The sequence below is a fragment of the Trachurus trachurus genome, assembly GCF_905171665.1.
Source record: "Trachurus trachurus genome assembly, chromosome: 22".
Classification (NCBI taxonomy): Eukaryota; Metazoa; Chordata; class Actinopteri; order Carangiformes; family Carangidae; genus Trachurus; species Trachurus trachurus.
Window position 1 is genome coordinate 17,643,121 of NC_139907.1, and position 20,305 is coordinate 17,663,425.

At 42.0% G+C, this 20,305-nt stretch overlaps 1 protein-coding gene across 1 annotated transcript in view; it reads left to right on the forward strand.

Moving 5' to 3' along the window:
- LOC311006186 (ryanodine receptor 3) overlaps window positions 1-20,305 on the forward strand; it is a gene marked incomplete at both ends in the record, with an annotated part of 100,877 nt that overhangs the window by 71,503 nt on the left and 9,069 nt on the right. Inside the window, 38 exons of the mRNA XM_083998915.1 lie at window positions 144-364; window positions 627-717; window positions 2,443-2,583; window positions 3,306-3,469; window positions 3,624-3,702; window positions 4,192-4,281; window positions 4,376-4,522; window positions 5,383-5,445; window positions 5,625-5,700; window positions 5,978-6,101; window positions 6,312-6,427; window positions 6,542-6,609; window positions 6,716-6,837; window positions 7,010-7,059; window positions 7,390-7,450; window positions 8,341-8,579; window positions 9,077-9,158; window positions 9,273-9,403; window positions 9,653-9,976; window positions 10,211-10,451; window positions 10,577-10,664; window positions 10,774-10,866; window positions 12,393-12,563; window positions 12,714-12,773; window positions 12,887-13,021; window positions 13,334-13,446; window positions 14,907-15,003; window positions 16,097-16,206; window positions 16,499-16,550; window positions 16,636-16,692; window positions 16,784-16,883; window positions 16,966-17,045; window positions 17,126-17,202; window positions 17,407-17,484; window positions 19,223-19,326; window positions 19,429-19,517; window positions 19,611-19,739; window positions 19,847-19,951. Coding sequence (XP_083855041.1) covers window positions 144-364; window positions 627-717; window positions 2,443-2,583; window positions 3,306-3,469; window positions 3,624-3,702; window positions 4,192-4,281; window positions 4,376-4,522; window positions 5,383-5,445; window positions 5,625-5,700; window positions 5,978-6,101; window positions 6,312-6,427; window positions 6,542-6,609; window positions 6,716-6,837; window positions 7,010-7,059; window positions 7,390-7,450; window positions 8,341-8,579; window positions 9,077-9,158; window positions 9,273-9,403; window positions 9,653-9,976; window positions 10,211-10,451; window positions 10,577-10,664; window positions 10,774-10,866; window positions 12,393-12,563; window positions 12,714-12,773; window positions 12,887-13,021; window positions 13,334-13,446; window positions 14,907-15,003; window positions 16,097-16,206; window positions 16,499-16,550; window positions 16,636-16,692; window positions 16,784-16,883; window positions 16,966-17,045; window positions 17,126-17,202; window positions 17,407-17,484; window positions 19,223-19,326; window positions 19,429-19,517; window positions 19,611-19,739; window positions 19,847-19,951 — 4,368 coding nt within the window. The remainder of the gene's footprint in view (window positions 1-143; window positions 365-626; window positions 718-2,442; window positions 2,584-3,305; window positions 3,470-3,623; window positions 3,703-4,191; window positions 4,282-4,375; window positions 4,523-5,382; window positions 5,446-5,624; window positions 5,701-5,977; window positions 6,102-6,311; window positions 6,428-6,541; window positions 6,610-6,715; window positions 6,838-7,009; window positions 7,060-7,389; window positions 7,451-8,340; window positions 8,580-9,076; window positions 9,159-9,272; window positions 9,404-9,652; window positions 9,977-10,210; window positions 10,452-10,576; window positions 10,665-10,773; window positions 10,867-12,392; window positions 12,564-12,713; window positions 12,774-12,886; window positions 13,022-13,333; window positions 13,447-14,906; window positions 15,004-16,096; window positions 16,207-16,498; window positions 16,551-16,635; window positions 16,693-16,783; window positions 16,884-16,965; window positions 17,046-17,125; window positions 17,203-17,406; window positions 17,485-19,222; window positions 19,327-19,428; window positions 19,518-19,610; window positions 19,740-19,846; window positions 19,952-20,305) is intronic.

Below are 20,305 nucleotides of genomic sequence, written 5' to 3' on the forward strand. Positions count from 1 at the left end.
GATGTTTTATTTTGTGAGGAAAAACAGTGCTATGTGTGCTGACAGAAACATGCTAGTTTAATCTATTAAATAGCAAAAAAAAAAAAAAAAAAAGACACCCAACTTTCACATGTTACACCACCTGTGACCCCTTCTCTCTACAGGAGGGTCTGTGTACGACAGAGACGGCCCTGGCTATGAACCGCTACATCGGCTCCGCCATGCTCCCCCTCCTCACCCGCTGCGCCCCTCTCTTCGCCGGCACCGAGCACTACGCCAGCCTCATGGACTCCACTCTCCACACCGTCTACCGCCTTTCCAAGGGCCGCTCACTTACCAAGGCCCAGAGAGACGCCATAGAGGAGTGTCTGCTGTCCGTCTGCAAGTGAGGAGCGCAGCAAACTCTGTATTAGTGTCAAAAGTTTCTCTAGCCGGTGATGTTGCGTCAAAACAGTGTTGTTATCTCAGCTGGCAGGAATAGCCACAATCAGGAGTACATTTTATCAGCTCTCTTGCTAAATTCCACTGGTTTCTTCCTTAAATGTCCCTCTAAGACAGTGTGACCAAAGTGGTCAGAGCCTGAGGATGTTCTGGTTAAAAGCAGCCCCGGGTAGCACTGCTCTTATCTCTCTCACCTTACTCTGCAGACACCTTCGTCCCTCCATGCTGCAGCAGCTCCTGCGCCGCCTTGTCTTTGATGTGCCCTTGCTGACTGAATACTGCAAGATGCCTCTCAGGGTGGGCAACAATTTCCTCACTTTTTCTCACTTCTTTTAAATCCCTTTGCCACCCATTATCTTGACTTTATCTCATATTCCTTGTTGCCCTGCCTGCATGCCTCAGCTTTAGTTTTTCACTCTCTGCCCTCAGGATCAGCTGCTTACTTTTCTTTTTCTTTTCTACATAACTTAACCTTTGTTTTGTCTGCAGTTTCTGCCTGGTCACACTTAACGACCTTGGTTTATTAGATTGTCACCTTGGTGGGGGGCGAACAACACCTTATTTCCACCAAGTCCAGTGCAGGTGTACCTTTAATGTAATATCACTGGTGTTCACCTCTCTCTCTCCGTCTCTCTCTCTCTCTCTCTCTCTCTCACACACACACACAGGTGCACAGGTGCAGAGTTGTAGCACACCCGTGGTGTTGATCAAAACAAGGGGATGAAGTATTGGGCTGTGTGATTACAGGCTTGTTGGCTCCACTGCTCTGCTTCATCCGTCTGGCCACAGGAGAGAAATACTGGGGTTGTAATAGATTGTGACTGGCCTGTTAGATCGTGGACACACACATGGTTTTTGTTTTCATGTACACCTGTGCATTTCATTTGTGCTGAATGCGAGTCAACAGACTTACTTTGTGGTGCTGTTTATGTCTGCATGACCTAGTAAGTGATAAGTTACCAAGTTTTATTTATATAGCTCCTTTCAAGAACAGACATCACAAAGTTCTTCCCAATAAAAGAATACATATTACAAATAGAAACAAAACAAAATAGTGCCAGTGTGCTGTTAGAACATACACAGGTCGCCTGTCACTGAAAACAAGAGTAACTGTCCTGTCCTTAATGAAGCAAATAAGTTTATATCTTTTGGGCCTTAAACTTACTTGGCATCACTCTATTGTAATAGGTTTGAAGACTCGAATAAAACGCTGGAAAGGGATGGATCTGAAGCAGGGTTGTCTTTTATTCGTTCTCAGACAAAGTAGATACAAGTTAACGCCCCGAGTCACTCCACAAGATACAAAGTATCGGAAAAAGAAAAAGTGTCGACAGGAGCGTAGAAGTGACTGACTTTCACATCATCTGAGTGTGGCTATATACTGGTGTGTGTGTGTGATTCGGGTACTTTCCCATGGCTCGACCTTATCTTCAGCTAAATCCGTGATTTTTGCTAACATCCTTTCCAAATGAAGCCCTTCTCCCAATGCATTCGGAGAGGCTTCCCATAGACATACATGGGATTTTGGAATCCCGTTTCTTAGCTTAGCATGTTTAGCATTGGCACGTTTGCACTAGCATAACAACTTTCAGCAAAACACCAGATGGTAGGGTCATACATAGTTCACTCTTGTCTCATGACTTTGCACTTTTGACTTGCACTCCAAAAGGGCATGGTATGATTTTTGTAAGCCAATCGGTGATGGTAAAGCCATGGTGGGGTGATTTTAGGCCCATCAGTGATGATAAAGCTATGGTGGAGTGAAACAGCATAAAACACAAGAAATAAGTATATCCTAACTATTTAAATCAACACATAGTAACATAAATGGTGATTATTAATGACATAATAACACAGTTCACATTCAGTCTTTAAAGGTGGCATAACTTTCTTTTCATTGGTCTTGCTGTTGTCAGGCTTATCTGTCATTTCTCATAAAAAATGCCACCACATCCTCTAGATTTTGGTATTTTTTTTTATTTCTCACTGAATCTTACTGTTTGCCCTCTGTGCGTCCTTCAGCTTCTAACCAACCACTATGAGCAGAACTGGAAGTTCTACTGCCTCCCGTCGGGCTGGGGCAGCTACGGCACAGCATCTGAGGACGAACTGCTGCTCACCAAGAAAATCTTTTGGGGCGTGTTTGACTCTCTGTCCCAGAGGGTGAGAAGAGTTACACCAAGTTTTAATTCTACTATATTGAGGTTCATTGTATTAGTATTCAGTAAAGCAACAGGCATTAAAACGTATCTATCTATCTATCTATCTATCTATCTATCTATCTATCTATCTATCTATCTATCTATCTATCTATCTATCTATCTATCTATCTATCTATCTATCTATCTATCTATCTATCTATCTATCTATCTATCATTATGGAAAAATAATGCATATGGTTTGAAATATCATAATATTTGATATTATTGAATATTGATCCAAATAAACCTTAAATTAAAAGTCACCTAGCCACCTTCCTGATTAAGATGCATGTATTTAAGGAGCACAAATATCTTGAGGTGTGTTGGTGATGCAGATGTCTGGACTCAGCACCTCTCTCTAAATGCACACTCATGAAAAGAGGCTGTGCAAAGGGCCAGCCTGAAAACATCAATATCTGGACAGCCGTCATTGATCCTAAGCCTCTAGCACATAGATTCTTCAGCTTTAAGAGTGATTCTTTATTAACGTTTCTTCCACTCGTCCCTGTTACCCACAGATTAGTGTGACTATGGAGCTTTATTTACTGTAACTCCCAGCTTTAAATGAACAACTTTCATGTTCCTTTTTGTTTGTTTAATACAAATACCATTTGGAGAAGCATACTGTAGCAAAACCCCAGGAGATAAATTGTGCAATTAACTGTTCTCCGTTTCCTCATGCAGAAATATGATCCAGAGCTATTCAAGATGGCCATGCCTTGCCTCAGTGCCATCGCTGGAGCTTTGCCACCTGATTATGTGGATGCCTCCATGAACACCACTGTGGAAAAGCCGGTTTCTGTAGATGCTCAAGGCAACTTTGACCCCAAACCCATCAATACTGCTAAGTAAGACATGTTGGAGCTAAATGGCAATGACATATACTGCATGCTACAGCCTCACTTATTGTATTATGATGAGCTAGACAGGAGATGACAGTTACATGACTTCCTTCACATGCATTTCCATAGTCTGACGGATTATCACACACTCTTTCTCCAGCATTGCTCTTCCAGAGAAGCTTGAGCACTTTGCCAACAAATATGCCGAACACTCCCATGAGAAATGGTCTGCAGAGAAGGTAAGGCCAAAGATAAGAGTCTCCACCTGGGCAAATAGGGATTAAATGGTGCAGTATTAGACTTGAAGAAATACAGCACACGGCTGTAATCAGCTGAAAAGCATTTTTGCCCCATGAAAGTGAAAAAAATCGATTCAGATCAATATCTTGATATTGTTCTTTTTTCCATTATCATAGCACTGTTTCCTTTGGTGATGCCTCCTTTTTGTCATAATTGAAAGAGATACTCTGGGCATGCTGACAACGATTGTGCTACCCTCTGTGTAGAAGGCTGCTGTTCTCCTTTGTGCCAAATACTTATCCTGCTTTGTTGCATCTGTCACAGACGCAAAATCACAAGAGCTGAGAACAGCAAGAACTGAATGTACCACAACTCCTTAATGTGTTATGCCTAATTAATCTTTCAAATAATAAATCATGTCCTTTGGGACTTTGAATGCAAGGAGGATTGCTATCACTCTGCTCCTTCCCTCTGTGGTTGTGCCTCAGGTGCTGCTGGGATGGAAATATGGTGACAGTGTGGATGAGAAGGCCAAGATTCACCCTCAGCTCAGGACCTACAAAGCCCTGACAGAGAAGGTGCAGTTTGTCGAATGTGAGATTTGGGAAGAGATAACCCAGAGATTCCAGCTTTCAGACTCAGTCTTTGTTCCCATTTCTGTCTGTGCTTCAGGAGAAGGAGATTTACAGATGGCCAATTAGAGAGTCCCTGAAGAGCGTGCTGGCAATGGGCTGGAGCATCGACCGGACCAAAGATGGAGAGAGCATGTCTCAACAGAGGGAGAATGAGAAAATGAGAAAGATATCTCAGACCTCACAGGTATCGTACCGTACAAAGGATATGTTTTGGATAAACATAAAATTGTTTTGCTGTAGCACCAACACCTAACCGTTAATAATGTGAAGTAAAAGGTTCAAAATGCACTTGTATTATGAGGTGAATGGTCATAAAATCAAATCTATTCCTCCTCTGTTTCTACCCAAAAGTAACAAAAATGAAGGCTGCCACTGATCACTCTCTTTAATATTTATATTGTACAGTTACATACTATTTAGAGTATGTCTTCATCTTGCTTTTATTGACCACATTAAATATTTCACCTTGTAAGGAAGATGCCTCTGACCTTTTCATTTTCCACTGTTAGTATCAACATTAAAATTATAATCAATAGATAATCAACTCTGTTGTAAACAAGAAGTCTTAGCAGAATAAGCAACACAATAAATTCTCTTAGTCAACGGCAATATCTTATACTTTTACCCAGTAGTTAGAGCTCAACTCTACAATAAACACCTCAGTGTTTTGTGTAACAGTCAGTCAATATGTGCAGAATAACCAGAACAAGCATTTCTCAAAGGTCAAGTCAGCTTTATTTTTTTTTTATTTTTGTGAAATGGTGAAACTATCCACGTATTTTAAGGTCAAGAAAAAGCTAATCAAACAGACACATGATCATCGGTCTCAGAGCACTGACACTGAGGAGCTGTCAACCTGTTTGTGTGCATTTGTGTCGGGCAATGCCAATATCTTTACGTTTTGCTTGACTGAAGGCCTAAAGACAGAATAATAAAAAAGAATCTCTCTACAAATGGTATTAGAACAGAAATCTTGAATGTCGATTTATAGGTAATAAAACACTGTATCTCACTGTAAATCAGCATCTTTTTCAATGTTTCCAGGCAAATGGATTCAATCCGAGCCCAATAGACATGAGCAATGTGGTTCTATCCAGGGAGCTGCAGGTAAGTGACCTCACATTTGCACATTTGTTCTGTTGTACTTTTTCTTTCTTTCTTTCGTACCAAATGATCTCTTTGAATACAAGACGAGGAGCCATATATCCTGAATGTTGATGAGTAATGTGGGCGTAACGGGTCTCTCACTATGATGTCCTGTTTGTCTCTTTTGTCTCTGTTCTAAGGGGATGGTGGAGGTGGTGGCTGAAAATTACCATAACATCTGGGCCAAGAAGAAAAAAAGTGACCTTGGAAGCAGAGGTTATTTTCTAACAAAGTTAATCATAGACCGTCTTACAGGGGAAGGGACTGTGCTTTTGTATGTGTGTGGGGGTGGCTGGGTGGATGTTAAGTGCCACTCAGTCGTTGTAGTGTTCATATGTGCCTGTTAGCATATGCATGGGTCTGCCTTGATGGTCTTGACTAAATAGGTTCAGCTGAATGGTCCAGCCACTCTATTTCATTATCTGCTTTCATACATATGCTCTGTAGAGACCCTTGACTGATCGTCTCCCTCTGAACGCTGTGTGTTTCTCAGGTGGGGGAACACACCCTCTGCTGGTGCCCTACGACACGCTGACAGCCAAGGAGAAGGCCCGTGATCGAGAGAAGGCCCAGGACCTTTTTCGCTTCCTACAAATCAACGGCTACAGCATCACAAGGTCAACACACACACACACACACACACACACACACACACACACCTGCTGTCACCGAATATATTATCATGTTTATGTCTTGCTGAAACTTCACATGACCTCCTAACTTTCCCATTTATTTATGAGAGTGTCACTGGTCAATGGAGTCTTTTATCAAATGCTATTAAGAGAGAATCAAGTGTTATTTATAGCCAATTTCGTGTTGTGCTGCAGAGGTTTGAAGGACTTGGAGCAGGATTCTTCCTCCATGGAGAAGAGGTTCGCTTTTAAGTTCCTCAAGAAGCTGCTCAAATACGTTGACTCAGCGCAGGAGTTCATCGCCCATCTGGGTAGGGTTAAGTAGATTTAGATAATATGTTAGATTATCTAAGTCAGGACTACAAGATACATATGTTGTTTTGCTGTTACCCATTCCTAAGCATACAATCATGTTTTCAATCCAGAGGCCATGGCTGCGAGTGGAAAAACAGATCGGTCGCCTCATGAGCAAGAAATCAAGTTTTTTGCAAAAGTGAGGACGTGAAACAAATTCAATCACTGTACAAATATAAATAACTTTTAAATGTTATTTCCCATTAATCTTATTTTGTCTCATCATTATCACTTTTTTCCTTCAGGTTCTTCTACCTCTTATCGACCAGTACTTCAAGAACCACTCTCTCTACTTCCTCTCCTCCCCCAACAAGAATCTGAGCAGCAGTGGTTACGCCTCTAATAAGGAGAAGGAAATGGTCACCAGGTACCCATTCATAAAATGACATTAAGCAACAACATGCATGATAATAAAATCTTTACCATTCTTCTCTTAAAACCTTGATCTCTAAAAATCTTAATTCCTAATTCTTCTCTTCAACAATTTACTCATTGTGCTTTTCTGGTTTCCTCCCCTTTTCTAACCATCACTCCTCCAGCCTGTTTTGTAAACTGGCAGCTCTTGTCAGACATAGGATTTCACTCTTTGGTAAGATGATCACAACTGACTGGTCAGGAACATGTGAATGTGAATGTGAACAACACACAGTAGATATTTTGATACCGTAACATTTATCTGTAAAACTGTAAAAACCCTTAAACAACAGTATCTTGAGCCACTGAAATTATGATCAATTATTTGGTCATTTTCAACCAAACCCTCAATGTACACATTTGACTGAGGGTTGTACGTACAGTAGCCATGAAGTCAGCACCGCTGTGAGAGGCTTAGTTCAGATCAAGAAAATCTTTAACAGTTGTTGGCAGTATGTATGTTCACATTACACTGATTGCTTTTGTGTTTCTTATTGCGTTGTAGGGAGTGACTCCACCACCATGGTGAGCTGTCTGCACATCCTGGCACACACTCTGGACACCAGGTGGGTGTACATTTGGCAGACAAAGGACCTGGCACCTTTAGAGTTTCTTTAATTTTCACATGGAATGAAAGGTTTTAAAGAAAGCTCAGTTTGACAATGACTGTATATAAATGTTTATTATGGGAGAAACCAATTACGTTTTCCCAGTGTAAAGCTTTGACTTTCTATTGGGCCTGCGAGATGAGCATATTTGTCGTGAACTTCTTCTTTTAAACTGTTACTACTCCAGTGTCTTGTGGGAGGCACTGGCATTAAGAAAGAGCATCCTCTGGCATTTAAATAAGCAAAACAAACTTCATGCGGCACATGTTGCCCAAGGCTTATGGTGTTCTTTAGAGACAATGTACTGTTTGCTAATGCAGCTCACACCTAATGAGGCTAAATCAGCAACATATTATTGTGTGTTGTTTGCTCTGTAGAGCTGCAGCTGATGCCCACAGACTCTGTCTTTCATTTCACCTTCCTACTGGGACACATCAAGGCCTAACAATGGCTAAATCATTCAGTAATGTTATGAACTGTGAAATGCTGAAAATAGGCAGACTAATCATATTAATGCATTGGGCTATTTCAGCGTGTCATACAGTATTTCTAGGTCCCAGTGTTGGCAAACTCACTTTGGATTTAAATATGCACCTAGTTCATTAAATAAATCATTTCTGTTATGGTGGAAGGGCAGGGACGTTGATACTCATGTCTCATATTTCATGTGTAAAACCTTCACAGACTGCGAGAGTGAAGTAATTGCATATGTGAGCGTGTCCTACTCTTGGTAAACAGCGTTGTCCTTTGCATACCAAGGGGCTACCCAGCGGTCGATTATAGCCCCGTCCTTACATATCTTCAAATTTGTTTTCAGTCATTTATCACGCTCTCTTTCACTCCAACAGGACGGTGATGAAGTCGGGCTCAGAGACGGTGCGGGTGGGGCTGCGGACGTTCTTCGAGAACGCCGCGGAGGACCTGGAGAAGACGTTCGAGAACCTGAAGCACGGGAAGTTCACTCACTCCCGCTCGCAGATGAAAGGAGTGTCGCAGAATATCAACTACACCACAGTAGCTCTGCTCCCCATCCTAACCGCTCTGTTTGAACACATCACTCAGCACCACTTTGGAGTCGACCTGCTGTGTGAGTCCCGACAGCCTGAGAATGATCAAACATGTTGTGTGAGAGGCTGATAAAATAAACTGGAGTCAAATGTCAGTGTTCAGTTTATTATAATACAGTGATTATATGCTTTCTACATCCAGACACCATGGAACATCATGTCATTATGTCACACACAAATGTGCATCACAGGATCCGCTTATAAATATACATTAGCATAATAATGAGGGTTTTCACGATGCTTCAGAATTTGTTCATATCCATTCAGCCTATTTATGTAACTTGGGCTGTATTGTGTTTTACAAAATTTCATTAGAGGAAGACATGTATAAACATTTTATATATCTGCTATGTTGAGTACCATTTTTACACTGGATATTGGATGGTGATGTTTTTAAAAACACATACATACATGTTATTTCTTTAAAACTTTCAGTAACTGGATATATTTAATACATACTGTAGTGGTGGTTATGGTAGTACACCACAGAATTTATTTGTTTCTTTGTTTTTTGCAGTGGATGACGTCCAGGTGTCCTGCTATCGAATCCTGACCAGCCTCTATGCACTGGGCACAGGAAAAAACATCTACGTAGAAAGGTGTCCTCACTTCAATATTCATATGTTAATTGGGATTCATTCAAATCTCAGCGAACAGACCGGCTGATGGTCATTGTAGCTCTCACCAACTCTCGCCCTCTCTGTGTCCCTCAGACAGCTGCCAGCTCTGGGCCAGTGCCTGGCCACCCTGGCTGGAGCCATGCCTGTGGCCTTCCTGGAGCCGTTGCTCAACACGTATAACCCCTGCTCCGTCTTTAATACCAAGAGTGCCAGAGAACGAGCCAGTGAGTCATATGTAATTATTCTAAAATGAGAGCTTATAATAAGAAGTGGTCTATGGTGGCAAATCAAACAGTTGTTATTATGGAGAAGGAACACTTCTCTCAGCACACTGCCCTGTGTGTCAGTGCTGTTCAGTCTGAAAAACATTCCTCCTCTTCATAAAGTCATAAAATATATAATAAGAAACATAAACTTTGATGACTCATACATTGTTGTAATGTCATAAAAAAAACTCTCTGTGATGTTTTCAGTTCTAGGAATACCAGACTCGGTGGAGGAGATGTGTCCCGGGATGCCACGGCTGGATGGCCTGATGAAGGACATCAACGACATGGCAGAGTCTGGAGCACGTTACACAGAGATGCCTCACGTTATTGAAGTGGTGCTGCCCATGCTGTGCAACTATCTGTCCTACTGGTGGGAGAGGGGGCCCGAGAACCAGCCGGCCAGTGGCGGCAGCGTCTGCTGCACCACCGTCACCTCGGAGCACCTCAGCCTTATTCTAGGCAACATCCTCAAGATCCTCAACAACAACCTGGGTATTGATGAAGCCTCCTGGATGAAGAGGATTGCAGGTGAGCAAAAACTGAATGGGAAAAACTCAAGACAAACTAAAGTAAACTAAACTTAGCAAATGTAAAAGCTTCCAAGGTTGAATTGCTAATATGGTATACTACTCAAAGGAAAGCAGTGACTGTTTATGTGAATACATTATTGAAATACCATCAGATTTCTGCTACACGTTCAGATTTTAAACAAAATTCAACGGCTAAATTGAAGGGGTTATCTCTCTTTCTTTCACTCTTCAGTCTATGTGCAGCCCATCATCAGCAAGGCTCGAGCAGACCTGCTCAAGAGCCACTTCCTGCCCACACTGGAGAAGCTCAAGAAGAAGACGGTGAAGGTGGTGGCTGAGGAGGAGCTGTTGAAGGCGGACAGTAAGGGGGACACCCAGGAGGCCGAGCTGCTCATCCTGGACGAGTTTGCTGTGCTCTGCAGGGACCTGTACGCCTTTTACCCCATGCTCATCCGCTACGTGGACAACAACAGGTTAGCTCGCTGAGGAGCCGATGATGGAATATTTTTTTAAAAGGTGTATTTAGGGGAAGACGACTTTGTGTTGGTGTTTGCAGAAAAAGTCCTGAGGATGTATTTATCTCCCTCTGTCGCTGCAGGTCCAGGTGGCTGAAAGAACCTGATGCCGACTCCAATGAGCTCTTCAGGATGGTCGCTGAGATTTTTATTCTCTGGTGCAAGTCACACGTAAGTTCTCTCATCTGCAATTCATACATATTAAACAAGAAAAACTGCTACTTTGACTAGTGATACAGCACAGTTACAGTGTCTGCCTTTCACATTTGTGTTTCATCAGAACTTCAAACGAGAGGAGCAAAACTTTGTGGTTCAAAATGAAATTAACAACCTTTCCTTCTTGACTGGAGATAATAAAACTAAGATGTCTAAGGTAGGTTTTATGTCTTCACATTACATCTCACCACAGTTGGCTTTATTTCCTTATTATGGAGCTTTGCAGAGACACACCAGGTAGCACATTATCCCCTCAGTAGTGATATATGGTGCGTAACATTTTATCTGCTACATTAACACATTAATACCTGTATGTATTTGCTAATACGTTAACATGTAAAAGGCCAACCTCAGAGGAACTACGTACATGTACCCACACACATGTCGTATATGAGATTATTTTATTGAAACCCGCATCAACCTCTTTGCAAACAGCATGACTAATAGAATGGATTTTGACTTATGGCTGTGTGTGTGTGTGTGTGTGTGTGTGTGTGTGTGTGTGTGTGTGTGTGTGTGTGTGTGTGTGTGTGTGTGTGTGTGTAGTCATACATGCATGTTATATTAACAAACCTTCCTCCAGCTCCACCCTCTGCCCCTGTCAACATTGCGGGGGTTGCTACTTTATTTTCTTGTCTGCCTGGTTTAAGAGTTTTAAAGGCAAACAAATGGTTTTCATTGCAGTGCCGGTCCATTTGAGGACCGTGAGCCTCCATTAAATGCTCTCTCATTCCCTCTTTTCTATCTCTCTCTCTCTCTATCTCTCTATCTCGAACAGTCCTCTAAGGAAGAGGTAGAGTGATGCAGTGCATGAGCTGTTTACCTGCCAGCTTATTGACTTATGTGCTCCGGTTACCAAGCAGAAAAGCCAATAGCTTGTGCCGCTGTGCTATATACTGTAGTATTCTATAGTGTAAATATATATATACATATATACTGTATACATACATATATGTATATATATTGTGTCCCCTGATTATTTGTGGCATCTATTCATCACCATGTGTGGCGTGGTAACTTTGGTCATTCCTCATCGCCTCACGGGGCGGAACGCATCTCATTTGGAGTAATGAAGCTCAGCCCTTCTGTAACAAACCATGTGATCACATGCCAACAGTGTGTTTGCAGTTGATGGATTGTGGTACCCTGGTGTGTTCAACCAATAGTTACCTCAAGCTTACTCTATATATTATATGATGTTATAGTTGATGTGTGATCAAGCTGTGTGTGTTTGTGTGACATTGTGTATATTTATATGGATATTAGTGTTTTCACTGAGGCAGCTGCTTCAGTTTGGCTCTTGTCTCTTCCTCAGTGGTAACATCTCGCTGTTCTAGCAGTGGCAGCCTGCTTGTTCTGCTTTTCAGCTGAGGTGTGAGACTTCTTCATGCTTCAGTGGCACAGATCTAGTCTGGTCACAGATTTTTGCCTGGGTTGAAAAGTAAATGCCTCAACTGCCTCTGGCTTTTGTTCAAATACAGTGTGAGCTCTCCCACTGTGAAATAAAATACTCCAAAAAGTATCATCTTAAATGTTCAAAGGACACGCATTAGTGCAACATTAATCTTAGCAAAACCAGAAAAAAAGTATATGTAGTACCTTAAAACACCAGCTATTAAACACTTATAGCTTTTTGTTATTCACAATTGTGAGTTGTCTGGGATTAATATAATTTTTTTTCAGTCTGGAGGGCAAGACCAGGAGAGGAAACACAAGAAAAGGCGCGGTGAGTTCTACTCTATCCAGACCTCGCTGATTGTTGCTGCTTTGAAGAAGATGCTGCCAATTGGCCTCAACATGTGTACGCCAGGAGATCAGGAGCTCATATCTCTGGCCAAGACTCGCTACCTCCTGGTGAGACAACTTTGACGTGACCCTGAACACACACTGTCACTGACATTCAAACATCAACCATGGAACCAGCTGCACTTCAAACAGGAGGAAGCTCTACATTTGTTGGTTAAAGCAAATTAATTTATTTTAATGCTTCCTGTCGTTCAACAGAAAGACACAGATGATGAGGTCAAAGATCACATTCGGCAGAATCTGCATCTTCGAGAAAAGGTGACAATAACAGTTTGACACCAGAGCTTTAGTACTGTAAGTGTTAACTAGCTTCCATAGGCCGTTGGCTGGTATTTGACATCTTCCTTTGTGACACAACCCTCCCCCCCCAGTCCGAGGACCCTGCTGTGAGGTGGCAGCTAAACCTGTACAAGGACATAGTGATGAGGATCGAGTCGCCTCCAGACCCCGACAGGGTGGTGGACCGTATCCAGAGGATCTCTGCTGCTGTCTTCAACCTGGAGCAGGTCAGGCCCACACATGTATAGACTTCCTGAGCACATTATGAGCTGCAAATGAAACTCTGGGTTCTATTTCAATCAAACATTTATGCATCGTGCTCAGTGAAAGACTCACGGGGAATGTGAAGGAACATTATCACCAGACATACTGTACAGTGCAGGTTCAGGATGAGTCACCAAAATACAAAACAGGAGGGATAATGAAAATGCTGGTTTTCAGTTCTCAGCAGTAATTCTTTTTTTATCTCTGGTTTTGTGTGGTAGAAAAAGACAGCCAGGGAACTGATTTATAATCATAACTTCTTCTACTCCTATTAGGTGGAGCAGCCACTGAGATCCAAAAAATGTGTTTGGCAGAAGTTGCTGTCCAAGCAGAGGAAGAGAGCGGTGGTAGCCTGCTTCCGCATGGCTCCACTTTATAATCTACCAAGGTATAACTGTACATCGTTCAATCTACAGCATGCACACGCAACGTCTTCTTTTTAAATTATGTTAAACAGCCTTATATTAATGAATCAATGATGACACACAAAAATATTTGATAGTAGCAGAGGGCCCCCTGTGGTAGGTGTAGCAGATGTGAAATTGTGTAGTGGGGCGCTGTGGCATCACCCCCGTCCTTTCTGACCAAACAACATCCACACACTTTTTCTTCTTCTGTCTGACTCACGACTCTCATTTCTCTCTTCCTCGGTTCTGACCCTGCATTAACACACAGCTTCCCTCCCTCCGTTTGTAGGACGAATGTCTGGCCCGCAGCTGTTATCAAGGAGTAGGAAAAAAGAAAAAGGGACACTAGCAATTTCATGCCCTGCTGCTCTGTAACTCAATCACTGGGAGTCAGGCAGCGAGCTACAGTAGGCAGGAAAACAATTATGAGGCCCAACCTGGGGGTGGTCATCTTCAGTATGCGCTCAGACGATGCCGTCCGCCTGCCTGACAGCATGACTCATTTATTCAGAATTGTTGACGGTGAAATATGACACACCGTAGCTACTAATTATTTGACAGTATTTACAATGCAGCCTCAATTGATTTTTTTTATTTGGGGCAGTGAGTTTGTGTACTATTTGAGGGATGGATGTGCAGCTTCTGGGTAATGTCGACTCCTCCTGAGTTTCATGCATTCAGATGTCATCTTTTCTCTTTTGTCTCTCTATTCAGCCTTTGTTCTCTCCTCAGTGTTACTATTCTATTGTACCTCGTCCCCTCAGGCACACAAATAATAATTACTTCCTGAATTCCTACCGACATATTTGGCTGGAGATAATGCATGAGAACGCAGACTGTGACAGTCTGCTCTCCATGCTGACGGTAACGTAGTGCTGATCTGATGTTGCTACTGTTTGACTTTGCACACCTCTCTTAACTACCGCTCGCTTTTCCTCCAGGCACAGTGTATGCAAAAAAACGTAACTCCCATTCCGATTTTCACACTGGTATTTCCACTGGTCCATATCTGTACGTTCTGCCCGTTTGCCCAGACTTGCAAATGGTGCAGACTCGAGGAGCTGTTTTTACTCTGCATGCTAAGCTAACTGTTCCTTGGCGGTATACACGCACAAAAGTGTGAATTATTATATTCACTAAAATGCTAAACTACATCTTTAACTGTAACCAACAGATACATGGCTGCTTTGTCCACCCTTGATTTCTTCCTGCTAATCAGAGCTGGGGACTATTTATTTAAAAAAAAAAAAAAAAAAGACTAGATCAACAGTGCAACATTCATCACAGCTCTGTATCTATCATCGGAGTGACAGTTTACTCTATGTTGACCGGCTGGATGTGCCAGTACCCTAAACTAACCAGCATTAACCTCCTCTCCTAAAGTGACTTGTCCCCTCTGTTGCTATCTAACCCAGGCTAATCTCCTCTCACCCTTCCTTAGGCATCGCTCTATTAACCTCTTCCTCCTGGCCTATCAGAGAATATGGATAGAAACAGAGGAGTACTCTTTTGAAGAGAAGCTAGTGCAGGATCTTGCAGTAAGTACCTGTGTTGTCCCCAGTGCCGTCTTGTTGGCTGGGGAGCTGAGCGGATGCCCCACCACTCCCTCCTTTTTACTTGTGTCATTGTGCCAATCCCACAGTGCACCACTGAGTCATACTCAGTCATCCATACAATGTTTTTTCATGTGTCTGTAAGACACCCATTTTTAGCGGGCATGACATCACCGCTGATGTCAGAGCCAGCTCCGGGAGCAGTAAGAGAGCATCTGGTCACGATGCTTTGACTTACAGATGAAATTTATGAAAGTTGTGGTGCCTTTCCTAAATTTTCACTCATAAAATGTGATGAAAAGCAGAAGTACAGCATGTACCATACAGTATCTGCCTCCTGTACAACTTCATTTTGTACTTTGAATCTATGATTTACTGAACATAGATTGGTTGATAGTGCTTATAGATGTTATGAAATGAAGTTGAATTCAGTTATCTCATCTAAAATAAGAGGCTGTCATGAGTGCGCGTTGAAATGTGACAAAACCTACTGTGCCAGTGGGTGTTTTTTTTTTTGTTTTGTTCAATAAAGAAATGACAATAAAATTTAAATTACTACAACTTCTGAAATCTAATCTTCCTCTAGCTCTTACTTTGTCACATTACTTGAAATTAGAGCCATGGGGCATCACAAAAGAAGTTAATGGTCCAACAGATGAAGAACTTTATGATCCAGCCAACCAAACACGCATTTGAAGCAACCCACTCCCCTCAAGAAAAATAGTTCCAATGTGTCTGATATGATTAGTTATCTCTGCTTTAGGACAAAATGAGAGGAAATCTATGATGGAGAATAAACCTAGAGAGTCACCCTCTGTATGCATCTATGTGCTCGTGCCTGCGACTGTGTCCATGCTTGTGCTTGTGCATGCTGTCAGTGGATCCAATCGCTGTCTTCTTTTTTTTTCTGACACCACCTGATTCTCTGAAGGTAAGCTATTGACAGCGAGGTGACTGCTTCTCATCACTGCACCTACTGTTTACAAAGTGTCACGGTACAGATTTTTCAATTCGGTCGCTTGTATCATTGATGTCGAGGCTGCAGCCCTAAGATCCGGTGTTGTGTGGCTTTGTCCAGAAAACGCAGCCCAAGGTGGAGGAAGAGGAGGAGGAGGAGGTCAGAAAACAACCAGACCCGCTTCACCAGCTCATTCTGCATTTCAGCCACAACGCTCTGACTGAGTGCAGGTAAATACACACTCACTGTTACACTCCTGGCCTCCTGGCACCAGCGTGCTCTGCTCCATCTGGGCTACATAATAGTTTGGCTCGCCTCTTAGCTAATAAAGAGCTGCATTAAGCTAAATTATTGCCACATATTTATGCTAAGAGACAAACACAGCAATTTTGTTGCTTACTGTGCATACAACGCTGTGGCTATAAATACTATTAAATCAACTTGCTTCCTATTTAAAGATGAATTGTGATTGTGAGCTATATAAGGTTTAACCTCTAGATATTTTTCATCCTTTTTTGCTAGTTCTTTGGAAGAGGATCCCCTGTACATAGCATATGCAGATATGATGGCAAAGGTATTTTACTCCATAAATTGCTTTTTACTAAAAATCCTTACAGCTCAGCAGAATTTAGCAGGTTTGACCTTGTTTTCTCTTTCAGAGTTGTGCTGAAGGTGAAGAAGAGGAGGAGGAGGAAGGGAAAGAGAAAACATTTGAGGTGCTATTGATTTCTCAGAAATATTCTTCTGCCGTTTTGTTTTTAAATCACTCTCAGCAGTGGTGCCAACTTTTATTATCATTTCCCGCAGGAAAAGGAAATGGAGAAGCAAAAGATGCTGTATCAGCAAGCCAGGCTTCATGACCGAGGAGCTGCAGAGATGGTGCTCCAGATGATCAGTGCCAGCAAAGGCAGGAAGACGCACTCATCCATCTGCCTCCCTACAGCTGTCTGTCTTTGTTCTAACTATGATGTTTGCTTTGCGTTTATCAGGTCGACTCACTGCCATGGTGACGTTCACCCTCAAACTGGGCATCTCCATTCTGAATGGCGGAAACACAGTGGTCCAGCAGGTGGGTCACCATCTTCATGCAGCAAATGTACAGTGAACAGCATCGACCTCTTCTTTAACTGTTCTTCTGTTTCAATGCAGAAAATGCTGGACTATCTGAAAGAAAAAAGAGATGTTGGCTTTTTCAAAAGTTTATCTGGACTAATGATGTCCTGCAGGTAATGGCATTTACCCATCAACCCACATTAGAGACTGGAAGTCAATATATCACTGACATATTCTAGCTGTTATATTTTCTCCTCTGACTTCTCCAGTTTGTTGTTGGTGTTTGACGGGCAACCGCTTAAAATACAAATTGCTGAAAAGCAGGATCTAGAAATGCAACAAATACGAGTATTGTGTTTGTGTTTTATCTCCGTCAGTGTCTTGGACTTGAATGCATTTGAAAGGCAAAACAAAGCTGAAGGTCTGGGGATGGTAACTGAAGAAGGATCAAGTAAGTGAGGATGATAAACACGGTAAACTGTCTGAGACTATTTGTCTTACTTGTTGATTTACCAGCAGTGCGAGTGATTGATTCGTCCTCCACCAGGAGACTTTTAATCATGCTGATACAAAGAGCAATACACAGTGTAATCGGGCCCTAATGTGGAGCTGAATTAGAAAAAAAAAAGAAAAAGTCAATACTTGTACTTTAGTATCATTTTACAGTATGTATCGCCAGAAAGAGAACCTCAATTCTAAGTGTCTTTGCAAACTGACAATGAAACAGAGCTTGTGATTTTTTTCCATCCTTCACAGCAACACACTGTTACAGCGCGAGGTCCAAACCTCGGCTGCTTTCTGCACTAAATTATATGACGTCTCCAAGTAAAACGTGTAAACAATCTTTGTGACACGGTGCGTCTCATTCAGGTTCATGGCATTGATGTTCTGTAGTCTGGCTTGTAATTGGCCTCGGGACAAATGATGCAGCATTAGCTCGATGAAGCATCTGCTCTTTGATTTGTTGACATACACAAGCCCATTTCCATGTCACGTTTTGTCTCTCGTGTGTCACGTTGTGCACCATCGTCACGCAGGTCAACCTGTGCTACTGTATGTTTAAGTCCTGTCTTGGCTTTGTCTGCCACTTAAAGTGCTCACAGTCACAACCGCATCCGCATTAAAGTCCACTCTTGATCAGAGGTCTCTATTCAGTCTGATGGGTTGCATACAGTACGTAAATATGTTTTTCTCATGCACACTCCAACTCATTCTCACCTCATAAGCTCAGGCATAAGTGATGGTAACTGTTAGTCTGGTACTCTGTCTAACCTGTAGTCTAAACACCTGCCCAGTGAGCAGACCTTTCTGTAAAACTTTGTTTAATTGTAACCGCATGTCAATGTCGCAAATCAGTGTGAGTATGTAAAGATATATCTATAGCGCTATCACTCTCTCCTGTTGCTACTCCTTCTGATTGAATCTCAATGTCTTCTCCTTTGCTTATGTCTGCTTTTGTTTTGTTTGTTTGTTTTTCTTCTGATCATGTTTTTAAATCTCATCGGTCGCAGTCAACGTGAGTGAGCGGGGTAAATACATGGTTTAGATTCTACTCATTCTGTGCAATGCTGACATCTTGATTGCTCTCCGTTCAGCTCCTTCCTACCTATCCTCATTCCCTCCTAATCCCTCGCCCCCCCTTCCTCTTCCTCCTCCTCTCCTCTCCTTCCTCCTCTCCCTCCTCCTCCCTTGCCCTGAATGCAAAACAACCACCTCCTTTATGACCTGGACTGAAGGAACGCATGCATGCTCCTATGACATCTGACTAGATTGTTCAGTCCATGGTCGGGTGCCTCAAACTGACTCGAACCTCCCCACTTCTTCTTTTATAAAAAGTCAGTGCTTGTCATTTGTGTGGGACCTTTTATGTTTCTTAATTTTAGTGGTACTAACCAGCGTTTATTAAGAAATAAATATCCCAAAGCTTTGTTTGTAAGAAGCAACAAAGCTTTGCTGGTGTTTAACAACAAAGCTCAGTTTCATTCCTGTTCTAAACCTTATTTGCATTTGTGAAATTATGCACTATACCTTCGTCTGTTCGTCTGTTTTGAACTTTCAGTATAGTGCATATAATTTGCTGCTGTTTCACAACCAGACAGCAGCTTTATGAGAAGTGAAAGCTATGCAAGCTCCGATGCCTGTACTGACATTAAAATGATGGGTCTCTGACCTTTTCAACGCTGAAAGCAACAGTCAATCTCATTTCCTGTCCTCAGGTTCCAAGGTATTGCAGAATGATGAGTTCACTAAGGATCTGTTTAGGTTTCTGCAGCTTCTCTGTGAGGGCCACAACAATGGTAGGTGGATGCTTCTCAATACAGCAGTTAACCCTGAGCTGCACTGTCTCTCTGGATGACACAGCTGTGAACGTGCTCCTCTGCAACCAACTACTCTTTTAGATTTTCAGAACTTCCTGAGGACTCAAACAGGAAACACAACTACTGTCAACATCATCATAAGTACTGTAGACTATCTGTTAAGGCTCCAGGTAGGCTTATTAAGTTTTTTAATTACATATATATATATATTATATATATTGATCTTCTGTGACATCTTTACCCATTTATTTTTCCTCTATCAGGAATCCATCAGTGATTTCTACTGGTACTACTCTGGTAAAGATGTCATTGATGAGGCTGGTCAAAGGAACTTCTCCAAAGCGCTGGCTGTGGCCAAGCAGGTCTTCAACTCCTTAACTGAGTATATACAGGTAGGATATCACAGTGCAACGCAAAAATGCAAGAACTAATTAAAATATTTAATGACAGTGTATAAATGATCTGACTTTCAATGTGCAAACTTTTCTGTTTGCCCCAGGGTCCGTGCATTGGGAATCAGCAGAGTCTCGCTCACAGCAGGCTGTGGGATGCTGTGGTGGGATTCCTGCATGTTTTTGCCAACATGCAGATGAAGTTATCCCAGGTATCTACTATTCCGTCTACGTTAAAGCAATAGCGATGCTGTGTATTTTTCAGTGACGGACATTCCACTAGCTATTAAACTTTACAAGGAAATATAACAACTTATTCTAATTTATATACACATTCTGTTATCAAGTGTAATAATGAAGTCATGTAGACAAGACATGTATAATATTGATAAACATTTTACATGCCGAGCTGTTATATCTGTGATACCAATGTACATTTTCCTGCCTTATTTAGTCTAATTTTAAATGTAGGACTCAGTATTTGTAAATGAAAGTGTTGCTATTTCTACTAAAAGCAACAATGAGAATCTTTCACCCACCAGTTACATTTGTTTTAGCCAGCCAAA